Source organism: Danio aesculapii, chromosome 8, assembly GCF_903798145.1.
Source record: "Danio aesculapii chromosome 8, fDanAes4.1, whole genome shotgun sequence".
In the NCBI taxonomy this organism is placed as follows: Eukaryota; Metazoa; Chordata; class Actinopteri; order Cypriniformes; family Danionidae; genus Danio; species Danio aesculapii.
In genome coordinates, this window is record NC_079442.1 from 41799880 (window position 1) to 41820371 (window position 20492).

At 34.4% G+C, this 20492-nt stretch overlaps 1 protein-coding gene across 4 annotated transcripts in view; it reads right to left on the reverse strand.

Moving 5' to 3' along the window:
• The window catches only part of LOC130233791 (tight junction protein ZO-2-like), a 191258-nt gene that overhangs the window by 12303 nt on the left and 158463 nt on the right, over positions 1-20492 (reverse strand). For all 4 annotated transcript variants that reach the window (XM_056464001.1, XM_056464002.1, XM_056464003.1 and 1 more), the window contains exons 12-19: positions 19919-20027; positions 13316-13535; positions 11116-11297; positions 9641-9736; positions 7163-7242; positions 6816-7026; positions 4063-4163; positions 2068-2289 (exon numbers count right to left, since the gene is read on the reverse strand). In XM_056464001.1, the coding sequence (XP_056319976.1) occupies positions 2068-2289; positions 4063-4163; positions 6816-7026; positions 7163-7242; positions 9641-9736; positions 11116-11297; positions 13316-13535; positions 19919-20027 (1221 nt within the window). The remainder of the gene's footprint in view (positions 1-2067; positions 2290-4062; positions 4164-6815; positions 7027-7162; positions 7243-9640; positions 9737-11115; positions 11298-13315; positions 13536-19918; positions 20028-20492) is intronic.

Consider the following 20492-nt stretch of genomic DNA (forward strand, 5'->3'; position numbering starts at 1 on the left):
CATGTACACATGATAATGCATCTCCCTGCTGGTTGACCTCTGCCGTCTTTCCTGGAACTCACAGATGTGTTTGTGCTGACCTCAGCTACTGTGGGAGAGACGATGCCGCAAACATGCTAAAAGTGCGAAAATGTCAATGCTTGTTCATGCCCTTTACTCTCAAACATGTGTCTGCATGTAATGTATTCACCGATTTAAAGGGTTAGTTCACACAAAATTAAAAAGAAAATGGTGTTATTAATTACTCAGTCATGCAGTTTCAATCCCCTGAGACCTTTGTTCATATTTGGAACACAAATTAAGATATTTTAGATAAGTAATTAATAAGATATTTTTGGGTGAACTAACACTTTACAGGAAATATAAAAGGTCACTGTGATTTTTCATAACTTGTTTTTCCCAACCAAGTTTGAGTTAGCATCTTGCAATTCCGATTGCATTTCTGTGAAAACAGTGAAAGAATTGTGAAATAAATATTAAAAGGATATCTTGCGATTATTGCTTTTCTCTCCCAACTGCAAAAGTCAGAAAAAAATGTCATATTATGATAATCTTTTTGCATTTTTTCTACAAATTGCAAAAAAAGCAAAGATATAAATACTATAAAATTTTGCAATCTTGAATTTACATTTTATACTTCAAATTATGAGTTTATATCTCAAAACTTCAGAATTTAACACTGATGATGTTTTTCCCTTCAAATTCAGAGGAGAAATGGCAAAATGATAATAAATTCACTGCTAGATCCTCCCAATTCTGAATTGACATCTCAGAATTCAGAGTTTATATTATTTTTAAATCCAGAACTGCAGGAAAAATAACTATTATAAGAAATAAAGGTGCAAAATTTCACCTTTAATGCCTCATTTTAACAATGCCAAAACTCTTGACTACTTTTCTAAAATGTTCAGTTTATATCTTACAATTCTGAATGAATATACTCTATAATAATAATATCCTTCACACTCAATTTGTTTCTCCAAACGGCATTAATTATTTTCTGACCCCATGGCAGAAAAACTTTGCCATTTGCATGCATGTCTGTGAAACTATGCTAATTTTGCTTTTTGAAGGCTATCCATGAGTGTCAGAGGGCTGTATTTCCAGCTTATCCCTAACAGTTTTAGAGCGTTAGAAATTATTTATTGAATGTCCTTTTTGGGGAACATCCATCTAAATAATTTTGCCATCCTAAATAAAAAGAATTTGGTCGTCCATAACACATATACAGAATTTCGAGTTTAATTTTATCCATCATAAAAATAATGCTATGCTTAGTGTTTTAACATGATCTGTGGCCAAAGCTCAGAGTGTTTAGTTCCTCAAGATTAGTTTCTCTTTGTATTGCCCACAGTATAGTAATAACTTCAACATGTGTCCTTAATATGCCTATTTTGGGGGATTTTTTTATTGTCTGCTTAAAGCAATTTGTTAATTGTAATAAGCTGTCTTTTAATATTGAATGGATGAACTGTAATGAAACCTCACTGTACCATTTCTTTAAAAACATCTCACTGATTGTAAACAGTCTAACAGAAATGATTTCCATAATTCACACATTATGGGATGTAGGAAAAATGTTTAAAGGTCCTGTGAAGTCCTTTGAAATGTGCATTTTATATCCAATGTTTGACATAATCTCAATTAAAACATGAAGAAAGGGTGGGACATAGTGTAGCCCCTCCCCTTTTTAAAAACAGCCAATAGCATATTGTTTTGAAAGCTCTGCCAGTGAGAGTGCTTGAGCTCAAGCGCATTAAATGAAAAACAAATGAGAAGTGTCTTAAAAGGGGGCGGAGCACATACTAGAGAGCATTTGATTGGTCAAGATTTGATGAGAAACTTAAGTATGACATCATAAAAATCTCTTACCCATTTAGGCGGAAGTGACAAAGTGCAAGCTTCAGATGTTTATATCTTCTAAATGCTAATTTTGTCACTATTTTGGAGCACACTAGCTCATAGATATCCTAACGACTAACATACTGATGCTAACATCTAAAAAAAACATCATTTTGATTTCACGGGACCTTTAAGTTCAGCAAGTGTCTCTATGTGTACTCTGACCTCCTCTGGCATGACCGGCTCAGAGGAGCGGCTGATGGCGGACACTCGCTGCCGGTCCAGTGGCTCGTCGGTCTCGTTATCGGTGTATGTGCCGCCCTCGTCCGCAGTGTCGTCGTAATCGCTGGTCATCCGACTGTCCATGCTCAGATAGTCAGCGCTCATGGCCGACAGGTACGACATGCGGTCATCATGAACGTCCAGATCGCCCTCCGTCCCGTCCAGCTAAAAGAGACACATGATGGATCTTGTGTACATAGAGGAGCGAAAAACAAAAAGAAAAACACAAAAACAAAACAGAACGGAAGCTGTAGAGCAAGAATGATGAACAGTAAAAGCACAGAAAAAACAGGAGGAATGACTACTGGGACTTTAAAGAAGAGGAGGACGTGCATTAACAGGTAAACTAGAGGTTTAACTAGGAGGAAAACGCTGAGGAGTATTGGGAGAAATGTGAAAGGAGGAATTTTAAAGTAAAGAGATGTTGTAAAATGTGGCATTAAAGTCAACATGAATCTTGATCTTTTTGTTGACACATTGTGTACATTTAGAAAACTGTTTTTGATAGTTTTGTTCATAATTAAAATTAAAGTCCAAAACATATAATTTTATATTTTTATTATAAATTTTTTAAATAGTTTTTTCATAATTAAAATAATGTATAAAATATTTAATTTTATAATTTTATTAATTTTTTACAGTTTTGTTCATAATTAAAATTAGTGTACAAAATATTTAATTTTATAATTTTAATAATTTATTACAGTTTTGTTTATAATTAAAATTAATGTACAAAATATATAATTTTATAATTTTAATAATTTATTACAGTTTTGTTTATAATTAAAATTAATGTACAAAATATTTAATTTTATAATTTTAATAATTTATTACAGTTTTGTTTATAATTAAAATTAATGTACAAAATATTTAATTTTATAATTTATTACAGTTTTGTTTATAATTAAAATTAATGTACAAAATATATAATTTTATAATTTTAATAATTTATTACAGTTTTTTTATAATTAAAATTAATGTACAAAATATATAATTTTATTATGAATTTTTTATAGTTTTGTTCATATTTAAAGTACAAAATATATCATTCTTTAAAGTGTTGTTTTTATAATTGAAGATAATTTACAAAATATATAATTATATATAACTGTATGCATTTATTATATAAAGGCCAAAAAAATGAATTATATATATTTATAATTAATTAATTTTTAGTGCAAATAATTTGAATAAAAAAAATGTAATTAAATACAGCAAAACAGGACTGAAATAAAAAAGGTAATAAAAAAGCTAAATATATTATTACATTATATATATTATATCTATATATTACATTTATATATATTATATATATGATAGATATCCTAAATATATATGTGGGATAGATTTAAAAAAAAATAATATACATTTGAATAAATATAAAAATACACACACATACATATATAGACACATAATAGAGCTAATAAAAAGCTCATTTTATTATATATTTTAAATGCATTTAATTACTACATCATAAAATACACATGATATTATTTTATATTAAAATAAAAAATAATTTTATACAATTATAAAACCATAAAAACAATATTTATGCATTAAATACACAACACATTTAAATATTAACTTTTATTATTAAGTATGAAAAAGTGGTGGAATGTCATTTTGTTTTACAAAATTCAGTGCAATATTTTTATACCTGCTTTTAAATGTTAATATCTTTTACATACACATTAATGGAGGTGAAGGAATAATGAAGTCTGGTTTGACATCACTGTTGCTTAAAAACTATAAATAAATTGCTTATAAAACAACTAAATTTTATTTTTTTTTGTATTTAATCTTGATTTTAGTGTCTTGCTTTTATTCTGGATTTGACGGCGGATGTGCAACAGGCAGGCTGTGAACAGTGTTTCATGTTGACTTTAAGGGAAGGTGTTGTTTGAGAGTGAACAGAAGGTTCTGGAGATCTGTCTTTACCTTCCCTTCTGAGACCCACACAGCGAGGCTCTGCTGCTCTCTGATGGCCTCCTTCAGACTGCCATACCAAGCATCATTAGCCGAGTTCAGATCGATAACAGCTGACAGGCCGACGGGGGACCACAGAGAGAAAATCAAAACATTTCCATTTAGGTCAAGCCTTCTCTACACTCAGCCTGATCTACTTCTCTCACTGGGTTTCCATCAGCGGCTTTAATCATCTGGAGATTTACGAACCGGGAATCAGTGTCACTGTGAATTCAGTGATATCTGACAATCACAAAATTTGACTGTCATTTGTTTCTTTTTACGCCACTTTTGAATTCACTGTTATTAAATATTTTGAGTAAACAGAATTCAATTATGATCTGTGTGGAAACGTGCATGCTTGGTTGTGCAATGGTGTAATTTAAATGTAAAATTAAGTTCATTCATTTTCCTTTGGCTTAGTCCCTTTATTCACCAGGGGTCCCCACAACAGAATGAACCGCCAACTATTCCATGTCTTTGGACTGTGGGGGAAACCGGAGCAACCTGAGGAAACCCACGCCAACACGGGGAGAGCATGCAAACTCCACACAGAAATGCCAACTAGCCTAGCTGGAACTCGAACCAGCGACCTTCTTGCTGTGAGGCAACAGTGCTAATCACTGAGCCACTGTGCCGCCTAACTCAAGTTAAATTAAATGATAATTATTGTTTAAAAGACATTATCATCAAGTATGCCACCCACTTTGACAATAAACATCGTGACAACAAACAACGTGTCGTGTGTGTCATTATGTTTTTTATATTTGTGCGGAATGACAGATGCAAGAGTATCAGTTTTATCATTCATTCATTTTCTTTTCGGCTTAGTCCCTTTATTAATCCGGGGTCACCACAGCGTAATGAACCGCCAACTTATCCAGCACGTTTTACGCAGCGGATGCCCTTCCAGCCACAACCCATCTATGGGAAACATCCATACACACTCATACAATACGGACAATTAAGGCCTACCCAATTCACCTGTACAGCATGTCTTTGGACTGTGGAGGAAACCGGAGCACCCGGTCGAAACCCACGCGAACACAGGGAGAACATGCAAACTCCAAACAGAAACACCAACCAACCCAGCCGAGGCTCGAACCAGCGACCTTCTTGCTGTGAGGCGACAGCACTATCTACTGCGCCACTGCGTTTTAGCAATTATTATTATTATTGAGTTTTACATTTTAAACCCAATATTGTCTGTTTTATTAAATAAATTGATAAACATATTTAACAGACTTAAAAAAAATCCCAACCATGAGCAGAAGATTTATGTATTTCAGAGCAACACTGCAGTGTTATATTCCTGAATGATACTCCTTTTGAACTAATCATTTGAGTCAATAGCCCTTTTCCCACATACCGAATTTTCCAGAAAATTACTGGCAATTTTATGTAAAGGGATCATGTATGAACACCTTTTTGAAAATACCTGGTTAGTTCCAGAAATTTTCAGGAAAGAGAAGTTGTAACATTACCGGCAATTTGCCAAAACTCTGAGCTGTGTAAACGCAGAAGGAAAATTGCCGGAAAAAGCGCGTTCACGCAAGACGTCTACTCCAGCCAATCAGAACATTCAGACGCATTCACGTCCGCACTGTTTATGAAAATAAAAGCCTTTGAATATTTTTTCTAGACGCATTTTTCTAGCTGCTATAGGGTAGTCAGAAAACGTTTCTATGTTCATTATTAATGCCAACTGTGGAAAAAATGATCGCTAAAATTCTTATGATAAAGTGTTGAGAGTTTAATTTCAAGTGAAGGAGTGCTCCAGTGAGTACATCTCGACATGTGAAAGTGTTCCTCCATATGTTTTCATCGAAGTTGTTCACAATACTCATCCATCAACAGAATTAGTAATGTAATCAAATGTGTAAACATTTAGCTGCAGTTCGCAATCTGCTTTTGGATGTCTCTGGGACAAAGCAGCTGCATGAATGCTAACGTTTTAAATAAAAGTGAAATCATCAACAAAAGCCCGACGCCTATTATGTTTACAAATACAAGCACAGCCATTTAGAGCTCATTTCTGGTTAATGATGTCAGGATTTACCAGTATTTTGGAATAGATGTGTGAAAAATATTTCCGGAAAAATTCCAGAATGTTTCCCAGTGATGGGTTGCGGCTGGAAGGGCATCCGCTGGGTAAAACATGTGCTGGATGATGTCATTCCGCTGTGGCGACCCCAGATTAATAAAGGGACTAAGCCGACAAGAAAATAAATGAATGAATGAATTCCAGAACGTTCTTGCCTGTGTGAAGTCGTTTCGGAAATTTTCCGAATATTTACCACTATTACTGTGTGAAAGGGGCTATATATTCAGTGATCCATTCAAAAAAGTCAACTGGTTCATCTTGAAATGAATCTGTCATTTTGAACAAATCATTTTTAATGAATGATTCAATGAATCGCTCATTAAGACATCGACTTATTGCCACTTACTAGTTGTTTTAGTGTCATATTCCTGCATTTCGTTGCCTTGTACTTGTACATGTGTGATGACAATAAATTGAATCTAATCTAATCTAATTAATCCACAACAGGCCTGAACTAGCAAAAACAAGTTCATCAATATTATATTTTATGTAAATCCCTAAATATCAATATATATATTTTTTGTTAATATTACAACCTCTCGTGTTGTATCAAAAAGGAGTCTGTGATACTGACAAATATTGATGGATTTTTCAGTGAGGTGTCTGGACCCCCGGGACTGACCGGTAAACAGGTGCGAGCAGGTTTTCCTGAGCTTCAGAGCCTGGTCGTAGAGTTTGCGGGCACTGCGGTTTGAGCTGGGGATGACTCGCTGCCTCATGGCCTTCACTCCGTGTTTGCTGTCTGGGTTGAAGAACATCACAATTGGGTACCACTGTGTGTAGTTCAGGGTGTCCACAGCTTTAGGAGTGACGTCCAGCAGAGCGTGCTTGTCCTGCAGAAGTCACATTCATGCATTTAGCAGTCGTTGTCATTTAAGGCAATTTAAAAAGCATTGGCGTACACTTGTGCCAATGCCCACTTTGAGTGATAAAGGTAAATAATGATTATTCAGTTGTGTTTGTTTTCACCTGTTCGATGATCTGTCGAATAGTGTTGAGACGAACCACCCCAGAGGATTTTTCTGAGCCTGCGTCTTTGGGTTCTGTTTCTGATGTTGGATTTGACAAAAAATTAACACATTTAAACAAATAATTGAAAATGAATATATACTCAACAAACACTCTACACTGCAATTAATATACAACCCCAAATCAGAAAAAGTTAGGACCGTATGGAAAATAAAATAAAAAAAAGTAGTGGTTTCTAAATTTACTTTGACTTCATTGCAGACAATACGAAGACAAAATGCTTGTCTGGTAAACTTTATTTCATTTGTAAATGTACATCCTTTCCTGTAAAGCTACGGTCACACCGGGCTTTGTGTGTGTGAAATTCTGTCGTGCGGCGCTGCGAAAAGGGGCGGGATTAAAAAAAGATGATTAGACATTAAAAAAAGCAATCGATTGCTCCATGCTTTAAATTTCTGTCCAGAGAGGTCGTGTTTTGATCCTCGATTGGTCTCACGCAGTCAAGTGATGCGATTTCGCAGGTCAGAGTTCACCAAGCTTGAACTTTGCACCGCAGCAACCTGCGAAATTTGACGCATGACCCTGCGTTTCCGGTCTGACGCATTCGCGTGCGTATGAATGGAAGTCTATGGGAGGAAAAGCCCAGTGTGACCGCAGCTTAATTCAGACCTGCAACACATTCCAAAAAAGGTTTGGACAAGAGAAATCCTAGTAATCAGGTAAATTGGTTAAATAATGATGTAATTTGAAACAGGGGATGTCAACAGGTGATTGTAATTATGATTTGGTACAAAAAGGATACAGGTACTTGACTAGCCTGCCTGCAGTCCAGACCTGTCTCCAACAGAGAATCCAATAGAGCAAAAACTGCAACAACAAAGACCCCGTACTGCTGTCCACCTTAAGACTTGTTTGCAAAAAGAATGAGGAAAAAAATGACACCTGAAACACGTCATAACTTTGTGTCTCAATCCCTAAATGTCTTTTAAGTGTTGTGAAAAGTGAATTCTTTACTGTTTCAACTTTTTAAAAAAATGTATTGCAAGAACCTCACCATGAGGAACACATTAAATAATGTGTGTTTATATTGTCTGCAATGAAATACAAGACAAAGTAAATTTAGAAATTACTACTTTCTTTTTTTATTGGCTTTTTAATACTGTCCCAACTTTTTCTGATCTTGAACAATTGTAACATCAGCTAAAATGCTAGTCTTTAGCTTAAAGTCTTCAAAGGATGTCAAACCAGACTTCATTATTCCTTCACCTCTATAAATTTTCATTTTATATTATATTTTATATATATTATATTGATGTGTATATTATATTAACATGGAAAAGCAGGTATGCAAATTTTGCACTGAATATTGTAAAGCGAAAAGACATTTCACCGACTAAATTCAACATGCTTGAAACGTCATTATTCATTTTTATATTTATCAATAATAAAAGTGAACATTGAAATGTATTGCAGTGTTATTTGACTAAATTTAAATACTACAGTAGTTTTGATTAATAGCGTGAATTAGTTTTTTTCTCTACATATTTCTTTTTCATTTAATTCCTAGGTCTTAATTACTTTTAGCATATTTCTGTCACACACCACCAGACAAAAGTCGCCTGTGTTTTAGGAACAACAAATAATAACTTGACTTCTAGTTGATCATTTGGTATTACAAGTGGCTTATATGAAAGGCAAAGGCCTCTAGATTACGCTTATTTTACCTAAATAAAATATGATCATGCCTTGATTTTTAATGATTTCATTAGGACAGTAAGGTCTGACTTTGCTTAGACAAAAGTTTTGTCACTTAACAGAAATAATGTACAGTATAGAATATAAAGTCATGGTGCAGTGGAAAAGGAATTAATATTGTGTATGACTTCCATGAGCTTGGACGACGCTCAATAATGTTCATCTCTGGTGACTGAGCTGGCCAATCCTGGAGCACCTTGACCTTCTTTGCTTTCAGAAACTTTGATGTGGAAGTATAAGGAGCGCTATCCTGCTGAAGAATTTGGATCTCCTATGGTTTGTAATGTAATGGGCAGCACAATTGTCTTGATACCTCAGGCGGTTGATGTTGCCATCCACTCTGCAGATCTCTTGCATACTGAATGTAACCCCAAACCATGATTTTTCCTTCACCAAACTTGACTGATTTCTGTGAGAATCTTGGGTCCATGCGGGTTCCAGTAGGTCTTCTGCAGTATTTGTGATGATTGGGATGCAGTTCAACAGATGATTCATCAGAGAAATCTACCTTCTGCCACTTTTCCAAATGATCAACTAGAAGTCAAGTTTCTATTTGTTGCTCTTACAACTGGGATCAATGACAAGACTTTTGTCAGGTAGTGTAGTTGTATTGGTTTAACTGTATTGGCATTTTCGAATAATTTATAATGTTACCTTTTTGAATCACAGAGTAAGAAATCATTTTGCATACTTTAAATCTAATGCATCTATCTGGCAACTCACTGGCCACGACAAACTCGTCTGGAAGCTCTGAGGCCAGTTTTTCACTAGCAGCATCCGCGATGGGTCCAAACAGCACAACTGGTCTCCGGAAACCCGCTGTGTGAAAAGAAGACAAATCTCACAACCAAGATTTCACAGCACAGAGAATCAGTTTAAGCCTGAATAAAATAATATGAATATGGTTTAGCTATATAAATGGAGAGGATTCTGAAAAAAATCTGAAGAATTTAGAATTTAAAACAGCCTGTTTTATATTCCCGACTGTGCCTTCTGCCTCATAAATCATGCCTTTATTGAGTCATTTTCTTATTTCTCCATAAGCTCAGAGCTCATTTTCAAGCATATTAAACCTTTCTGAGGCATCTGTGTGTGGGTTTGCAGAGGCTTTCATTAGCAGCATTAGTCTGGTCTGCTCAGATACATGTATGTGTAAGCAGATGCTGTCCTATTGAGAATATGATGCAGGTATGATGAGCAGATTAAGAAGTTTGCCATCCACTGCATCGGTTGCTGGCAGTGGTGGACTTTCATAAGCTTTCACTTTTTCTATCTCATTCACACATTATGTATTGGTGGTCTGGATTAGAAAAAAAATACTATTATTATTTTTTCTTTACCCATTTTTTATTAACTCTTCATCCTCCTGCAGAACATGTTCTTAGTGCACTGATTCAAAGAGTATTGACCCATATGTTTCGACAAGGATGCAAAAAGGGTTGTAACTATCTGCAGTAAGACCATCGTAAAGGCGGACGCACACCGGATGCACCGTGCCATGCAGCATCATGCATTTTAGAATTGTAAACATAGGTTTATATCAGAGTACACGCACTGGCGCTGCAAGTTGGCGGCTGATGTGGTGCCCAGCTACAACTCAGGACACGGTTTATATTTCTGCCACACCCTCTGAATAATTTCATTTTAAATAACATGCAAATGTGTGTGTTACATCCGTCATGTGCCCAGCGCATCCTCTGTGCGACCTACTTAAGGATGGAGTCTGCTTTTGCTTTGTGGATCATTGACTGCAGGAAAAAAAAATACACTGGATGCCAACATGATCGGCAGAAAAGCTAAAAAGCTTTATGAACCTTTTGCTGACAGCGATGAATGTTTGCTTCTGACAACAGGTTTGGATCTTTGGATTCATTTTATAATACGGGACTTTTTTTCTACAAAGGTTTGAACATTGAGAGTTTAACACTAGAGAAAAGTGTGAAAATGTTAAAGCCTGTCTGAAAAAAAGAAGTATAAAGTGTGTAGTGAGGAGTTTACAGCCTTTTAACATCTATAATAATTGTAAAAAATAAAAGCTGAGTATTTCTTGGATTTCGCTTATCGCAGGTTATTTTTTAGAACTCCCATAATGAACAAGGGACCACTGTACACTAAATATTGCAATATGAGAACCAGCCAGTGAAGCATACTGAATAGTGCACTATGGGATCATTCTCTTTCTCTGCATGCTGACGCACCTTCTCTCAGCACCACCCTCTCGTAGGCTGGGAATCTGGTGGCGACGGCTGCTGAACTCTCCTCTCGGCTCTTCCGCAGGTCCTTTTTCTTAGCCGCTCTCTGACCTCGCAGCCTCCAGAAATCTGCTCTGTCACTGCCGGAGCCCTTGTGTGTGTTCTGGACGTTAGCCATCTGCTCCGCTCTGATCAACATAGGAGAAAAATACAGAGATGGAGCATTATAGAGCAGTCACATATAAATAAAAACTAACAAATAGTTTAAATAAATAAACATATAAGATACATTTGATAAATGAAATCAATACATAAATTACATAAAAAATTAATAGATTCTGTATTTATTTATTTTTATTATTTTTATTTTAATAAAAATAATATTATTATTATTATGTGGATTAAATGTTTGGGTTAAATGTTTATAAATCATTTGTATATCATTTGTATACAACGAATCTATTTACTTGTGTTCAATAAATAAAGTTTACAAAAAAAATGAATAGGTTCTGTAAATAATAAAAAAGGAAATGAAAAAGAATGGAAAGGATAAAAATACTAAACAAAATGGATAAAAATACTAAAAATAATAACATCAAGTCTTTATTTTTTCATTTTCAGGGTAATGGTGAAAAATCATCTGTGCTTAAAGTCACTGTAATAGGCAAAGAAAGATTTTTTGTTTAAGATTGTTTAATGATTTGAACAGGATTTAGATATTGCCTTTGTTTTGATCTGATGCAGACACTTACTCTACATCACTAATCCTGCCCAATAACTAAACCCAAGTACCACACTTTCAGAAAAAACGTTACATGGTGGTACATACTACACAAACGGTGGCTAACATATAATGTTCCTTAAAGAACAGATTTGTACCTTTGTAATAGTTGTACCTTATATGGACCAAAAAAGACCTCTTATGATACTGTTCTGTACCTTTTTTTGGTACAATTGAAATGAAGGTACACAATTGTTCTCATAAAAAAAAAATATTACCGGAAAGGCAAAGTGATTGTAAGAATAATTTCCATATTAAATCATAAATTATCATTTAAAGGCATATGTTTAAAGAAACTCATAAACATTAATTAGTTTTGAAATACAAAACAACTAGTAAAATTAAACTCTAGGTATTAACTAAACATTTAAGCCATTTTGTAAACATTTGGTAAGCATTTTCTGATAAATACATATTCATCATTGATATCCGCACCTTTTGGCGTTTGCTTTCCACTACACACATGAGCTGGCAAAAGTCCTGCATATGTAAAGTGTTCATGAAGACATTTTAGTATTGTAAAGCTAATCAAACATTGTGCATATCTCCTTACAATACCTTTGCATAATTCTACTTCTATTTTAAAAGTAAATTAAATTAAATTAATAAACTGAACTTTTAAGTGATTACAGAGGTATTGTGTGAAAATTGAAGAAAAAAAAATGTTAGATATTGTGTATGGGAGAATGTGTTTCTGTAACAGTTTTATGAAAAGTGTTGTGAAATATCTAGCAAAAATAGATCTTTTAAATTATGTTAAAGTATTTTTTATTCTTTATTGTAAATGGAAAAGGTGCATTTACACAAAAAAACTGTTGAAAAATGGATTTGATGTTTTGTATTTACTCAAAATAAATTGACACATTTTGAATAGGTTACAGTAGCAAAATGTCTTTAAATAGTTCTTGAAGAAACACATGTGACACTGTTAAGGTACAAAGCATCTTGTCACTGTGGTGGTACGTCTATGGATCAGATTTGTACCTTTGATGAAGGTTCAATATTGTATCTGCAGGTTAAGAACCAAAGGTACATTTTGGTTTCCCGTTGTACAAATAATGTCGGTAAAACAAACTGCAATGATACAAATTTATTTTTTTGTCTTGAGGTGCAATTCTATTCCATAAAAAGGTTCTACCCCAGTGACAAGGGTTTGTACCTTCTTTGGAACAAAATTGTATAATTTTTTCTGAGAGTGTACCATACTAACTATTAATAAGCAGCTGATTAGTAATTTATTGTATATAGTATTAATTAGTGCTTATTGAGTTAAAAGTCTTAGTTAATGGTTTGTTAATAGTGTGAATTGTACATTCAAATAAAGTGTGACCCATAACCCCTCATCTTGATTCACTCTCCACTCTACAATTACAAACCTCACTAAATAGTCAAACAGCCAGTTAAGCAGACACAGTGAGTTCTGACCTGCTCTTATTAGGAATGATGCCCTTCTCCAGCAGCTGGTTGTCTTTGCCCAGTCGGATGGCCAGCCAGTTTCCCAGCTTGCCGTCATATAAAGTGTCCACCACCTTGAAGATCTCTCCCCGGGAGAAAGCGTGACACTGAGGAAGCTCTTTCTCATATTCAAAATGAGTCCGGATAAAAAACGAATCTCCTCGACCGGACACCAAGATGTCTTCATAAACTAGGACAAAACAGAGATGTGAGCTCATAAACATGTCTAAGTGTAGATAGAGTAGAACCAACTAAATTCCATGGCAATTTTACGCTTTATTGAATTAGCAGCTTAACTCCTATAATTCATGTTCAATCTCTTTAATGCGTTTTTCTATGATCTGCTCTCAAGACAGTTATATTAAGAGACAAGATTTTTATGCTTGCTTTTTCAATATATTGTACACTTTTCTTAAAATAAGATTGTAAGGACTCGTCAACATGATATACTTTTACAGTAACATCGGGTTGGGATGAAATAAGCAGTATCAGTGCTTTATAATCAACTCTGAAAGTGTATTTACATTTTGTGTGTAATCTGAATCAGGCGATTGAAACTGAGACTACATGAGTAGATAAGTGGGACTAAAATCAAGCAAGATTCTAAATGAAAGAAAACAAATAAATCTAAATAAATAAAATAAATACATAAGTATATGAGTGACACATTAAAAAAATTATATATAATACATATAACAAAATAAATTATAATAAAATTTAAAAGGTGCTGTAAATAATAACAAATAAAATGAATTATTACCATTTTAAATAATGAACATGAAAATGAAATAGGAAAATTAAAAAAATAATAGGTTCTTAAAATATATCAACAATAAAAAGTAAAAACTAAAAGTAAAAATGTTTATATTTGGGGTTGTCCTGTTTGATACTGTATATAAATCTAAACTTTTGCCTTGTGCTTCTTTTGAGGAAGGACGGACGGACAGATGTATTGATAGATGAACACATAGATGGACAGACAGATGGACAGACGGACACAGAACGATGGATGGATGAATGGATGGACAGATAGATTGATAGATCAAACGAAGGAGGGATGGATGTATAGAATGACAGATCAAATGACAGACAGACAGACAGACAGACAGACAGACAGACAGACAGACAGACAGACAGACAGACAGACAGACAGACAGACAGACAGACAGACAGACAGACAGATAGATAGATAGATAGATAGATAGATAGATAGATAGATAGATAGATAGATAGATAGATAGATAGATAGATATAGATAGATAGATAGATAGATAGATAGATAGACAGACAGACAGACAGACAGACAGAGATAGACAGACAGACAGACAGACAGACAGACAGACAGACAGACAGACAGACAGACAGACAGACAGACAGACAGATAGATAGATAGACAGAGAATGATAGAATGATAGAATGATAGAATGATAGAACGATAGATAGATAGATAGATAGATAGATAGATAGATAGATAGATAGATAGATAGATAGATAGATAGATAGATAGATAGATAGATAGATAGATGGACAGACAGATCAACAAAAAGATGGACAGATAGATGGACAGATAGATGGACAGACAAATAGACAGACAGAAATATAGATAGACAGACAGAAAGAATGACAGATCAAACAATGGAGGAATGTATGTATAGAAGGACAGATCAAATGACTGACAGACATACACTGATTAATTTTACACACATGACATTTAGTTGAATAATCTAAAAGGACGTGTTTTCAAATCAGTTGTTGTTTTGTCTCAAACTTCAGTGCTGTTTGACCTGGTATTGAGTGTCATTCCAGGATAAGAGCTGGAGTGGTCAGATCTGCTGCAGTGGTGCTGATTAAAGCTCTGACAGCACATCTGTCTCTGCTCAGAGTGAATGAGCTTCAGCTCCTGACAGAAGCAGAGCTCACTGTCCGACCAGAGCCACAGCGGACAGAGACACAGAGATGCTCAAGACCACAGAAGAGTTCATACTCTACATCCAACAGCTCTCACTGCTGGAGGCGTCAATGATTAACTTAAGATCTATGAACTGCCAATAATCCTTTACATCTATATATCCTACACTGTGTCTTAACCACACGTGACATGACAAAATTCCAGCAAAAAGCAAATTAGCTTTCTGGCACCAAACAAAAACATTCAAATATCAGCCACTGTACTCCCGACAAAATGGTAAGGGTTATAAGCAAATTGATACATACTCAGTTATTCATTTTCCTTCAGCTTAGTCCCTTATTTATCAGGGTTGCCACAGCGGACTCAACCGGCAACTATTCCAGCATTTGTTTTACGCAGCGGATGCCCTTCCAGCCAGAACCCAGTACTGGGAAACATCCATACACACTCACACATGCACTCATACACTAAGGTCGATTTTGTTTACCCAATTCACCTATAGTGCATGTCTTTGGACGGTGGGAGAAACCGAAGCACCTAGAGGAAACCCACCATTGGACCAGTTTGGTTAAAACCAATGATTTTGCCTGCCACCTTCACCAGGCTACTCAACCTGTTCTTATTTGACACACTCAGATTACCGTAGCAAGCTACAATGCAAAAAGACAAAACAGATTCAATAAATTGTTTATAAAACAGTGTCATCATAGAGGTACAAACCCAAAACAATCTAAGTTTCCTCCGAAAAATCAGTCTTTGTTGAACTTTTTTAAAGACAGCCTGGTGTTAGGTTGAAATATCCCTAGATATTTGGGATATATACCTGGGGGTAGAAGAAGCCTTCCTGTAATCTATCACAATGTCTTTTGTTTTATTAACTGACTCAGCCGGGACTTAAACCAGCAACCTTCTCAGAACATATGCTGGATAAGTTGGTGGTTCATTCCCCTGTGGTGACCCCTGATGAATAAAGGGACTAAGCCGAAGGAAAATGAATTAATTAAGTTTAGACAGGTTTCTTGAACATGGCTATACGTTCACTGTGCTCAAATGGCCTCCACAGTCACCAGATTTAAATCCAACAGAGCACCTTTGGGATGTGGTGGAATGGAAGATTTGCATCAAATCTACTGCAACTGTGTGATGCTATCATGTCAATATGGACCAAGATCTCGTAGGAATATTTCCAGTGCCTTGTTGAATCTATGCTACGAAGGATTAAGGCAGTTTTGAAGGTAAAATGGGGTCCAACCCAGTACTAGTAAGGTGTACCTAATAAAGTGGCCAATGAGTGTTTATTATTGCTACAATCAATCAAGCCATTTATTTACAGTAATAAATTTTCCTTTGACTGACAATACTTGCTTTTTGAGAGTTGTTTTCGCAGCCTGTTTTGTCAGTGACTCACTGTATAAAATGCAGGGTTCCACACAATTCATTCATGTCGTCTCAACACAAATTGATTAAGTTTACTTAACACTTTTAATAAATTTATGTGGATTTAACATAAAAAAATAAGTTGTCCCAATGAAATCTCAAGAATTGTGTTGTTTCAGCTCATTTTAAATAAGTATTTTGAACTAAAAAAGTAATAAAGTATCTTTTTTTGAGTGAAATGAGCCAGTGAAATACACAAATCTTGCACTTTTATAAAGGTTATCAATGAATAAATGTATTAATTATTCATGATGTGAATATGTTGAAATAAACTTCTCTAGTATACTCAAAAAGAATATTCAAAGATGATTAATAATTGGATTTACTAAATGTTAAGTGATTTTAAACTATTTATTTAAGCTGAATTTAAACAAACAAATTAAGCTGAACATTCCTAAATTGAATTTGTTTGCTTAAATTCAACACATATAAATTGTTTGCAACAATTTTGCAGACATCATTTTTTTTTTCAGTGTAGGCACTGAAGCAGTAAAGATTCAGCACAGTGGTTTTCAGGTCAGGCATTTTGATCCTCACGTAACAGGAAGCTCACAAACATGAAAATCAGGATTTGTGCATGTTTGTAGACGTGTGCTCATGACCACACTTGGCACAACAGTCCTTGGAAGAGCTGAAACTGGCTCTAACTGGTTTTGTAGTGATGAGCAACAAGCCGTGGCCTGTGTGTGTTCAGGGGGAGGGAGGACTGAAGAGACAGAGCTTCAGGCCCTTTCACACATACACTGATGTATTTACTGGACACTCGTCCTACTGCTGCATGTAGGAATGTGTGTGGCCTTTCAAACTTGATGGTGATGATGCCACATTTATGATGACCTACTTGCAAAGAAACCTCTTCCTATTGTTATTATTGGTGTTTGCATTATTTTATATCATAACAAATTATCATAATTTATTATTATTATTATTATTATTATTATTATAAATGGTGACCTAAATGCAAAGAAACCTCTTCCTATTTCTATTATTGTTTATATTACTAAATATCATAGAAAATTGTTATTATTATTATTATCATCATCATAATCAATTGGTGATTTTTAATGATTTTAAAAACTGAATAAACAAGTTTTACTGACAGTACTCCATTGCTGACTGTAATAAGAAGATTTATTTATTTAAAAAAAGTAAAAGATGTCTTAATATTATATGCTACATATATATATGCTACATATATATATGCTATATATATATATATATATATATATATATATATATATATATATATATATATATATATATATATATATATATATATATGCATATATATATGCATATATATATGCATATATATATATATATATATATATATATATATATATGCATATATATATATATATATATATATATATATATATATATATATATATATATATATATATATATATATGCATATATATATATATATATATATATATATATATATATATATGCATATATATATATATATGCATATATATATATATATATATATATATGCATATATATATATATATATATATATATATATATATATATATATATATATATATATAAATAAATAAATGACTTTTTTTTTACTTTTTACTTTTGTGCAATTAGAACAAAAAGTATTCAAATATGTAAAAATATACAATAAGCTGACACTAAAACATCAATATATAAATAAACAAAATGTCATTAATGTATATATAAATCTATAAATATTTAGACCACTTTATTAGGTACACCTGTCCAACTGCTCTTTGATGCAAATTTCTAATCAGCCAATCACATGGCAACAACTCAATACATTTAGGCATGGAGACATGGTCAAGATGATCTGCTGCAGTTCAAACTGAGCATCAAATGGAGAAGAAAGGTGATTTAAGTGACTTTGAACGTGGCATGGTTGTTGGTGCCAGACGGGCTGGTCTGAGTATTTCAGAAACTGCTGATCTACTGGTATTTTCACGCACAACCATCTCTAGGGTTTACAGAGAATGGTCAGAAAAAGAGAAAATATCCAGTGAGTGGCAGTTCTGTGGGAACAAATGCCTTGTTGATGCCAGAGGTCAGAGGAGAATGGCCAGACTGGTTCAAGCTGATAGAAAGGCAACAGTAATTCAAATAACCCCATGTTGCAACCGAGGGACTGTATGCAGAAGAGCATCTCTGAACACACAACACTTCCAACCTTAAGGCAGATGGGTTACAGCAGCAAAAGACCACGCCGGGTGCCACTCCTGTTAGCTAAGAACAGGAAACTGAAGCTACAATTGAAACTGGACAATAGAAAATTGGAAAAATGTTGCCTGGTCTGATGAGTCTTGATTTCTGCTGCAACATTCGGATAGTAGGGTCAGAATTTGGCGTCAACATCATGAAAGCATGGATCCATTCTGCCTTGAATCAATGGTTCAGGAAGCTGGTGGTGGTGTAATGGTGTGGGGGATACTTTCTTGGCACACTTTGGACCCATTAGTACCAATTGAGTATCGTGTCAACGCCACATCCTACCCGAGTATTGTTGCTGACCATGTCCATCCCTTGATGACCACAGTGTACCCATCTTCTGATGGCTGCTTCAAGCGGGATAACACACCATGTCATAAAGCACGAATCATCTCAGACAGGTTTCTTGTACAGAACAATGAGTTCACTGTACTCAAATGGCCTCCACATTCACCAGATCTCAATCCAATAGAGCATCTTTAGGATGTAATGGTATGGGAGATTGGCATCATGAATGTGCAGCTGACAAGTGATGCTATCATGTCAATATGGACCAAAATCTCTGAGGAATATTTCCAGTACCTTGTTGAATCTGTGCCATGAAGGATTAAGGCAGTTCTGCAGGCAAAAGTGGGTCCAACCCGGTACTAGTAAGATGTACCTAATAAAGTGGCCGGTGAGTGTATTTATAAAATAAAAAAAAATAACTACATAATTATCATTAAACAAACAAACAAACAAATAAAACAAAATGTAAATAAACATAACAAAAATGATAGATATAAAATAAATAGATCAATGAATACAAAAAAGTAAACATATCAGTAAATGATTTAGATATAATGCAAACAAAATTACTTGTAAGTATAAAACATAAACGCATAAACAATAGTACACAGGTATTTTAGTCCATCTCCAATGACTGCTGGAGTGCACAGGAACAGTGGGTGAAGCCAGCGTCAGTTTTATGTGTTTAATGTGTGGTTCGAGTGAAGCTCATGTTCTCTTCTCACCTTCAGTTTTATTCTGTGCCAAAATGGTGACGACTTCACCCCGCGGGATCTCCAGCAGGAACAGCACAGCCTCCTCTCGCACAATTCCCCGAAAGTCAACATTATTCACCTGTGCACACACATACACACACATTTACGTACAGTTATAAGTTAAATGTGGCAAAAGCCAAATCAAATTCAAGTTCATGAAAATGGTTCACATGATGGTAACATAAAGCTCCCGTTTTTCTGAAAACTGATGACCACATTACAAGAATAAGTCAGTTATTTATGGTATACATACAGTAAATACTTCAGATGTACATTAAATAGAATTGAATTACTGTATAATGTAATAAAAAAGATTCTACTGCTTAATAAACTCAAGAAGGGCCGCTAATTTATAAATGGATTTTGGAACAACGCAAGAAACCTCATCTAGCATAAAAACTAAACAAATAGATGAACAGAAATTATAATACCAAAAAACGTGTTGTAAATAAATTAGGAGATATAAAAATTATATGTAAAATTATTACAGTTATATAAGAATATTTGGTAACACTTAATAACAACACACTATAAATCCTTTATT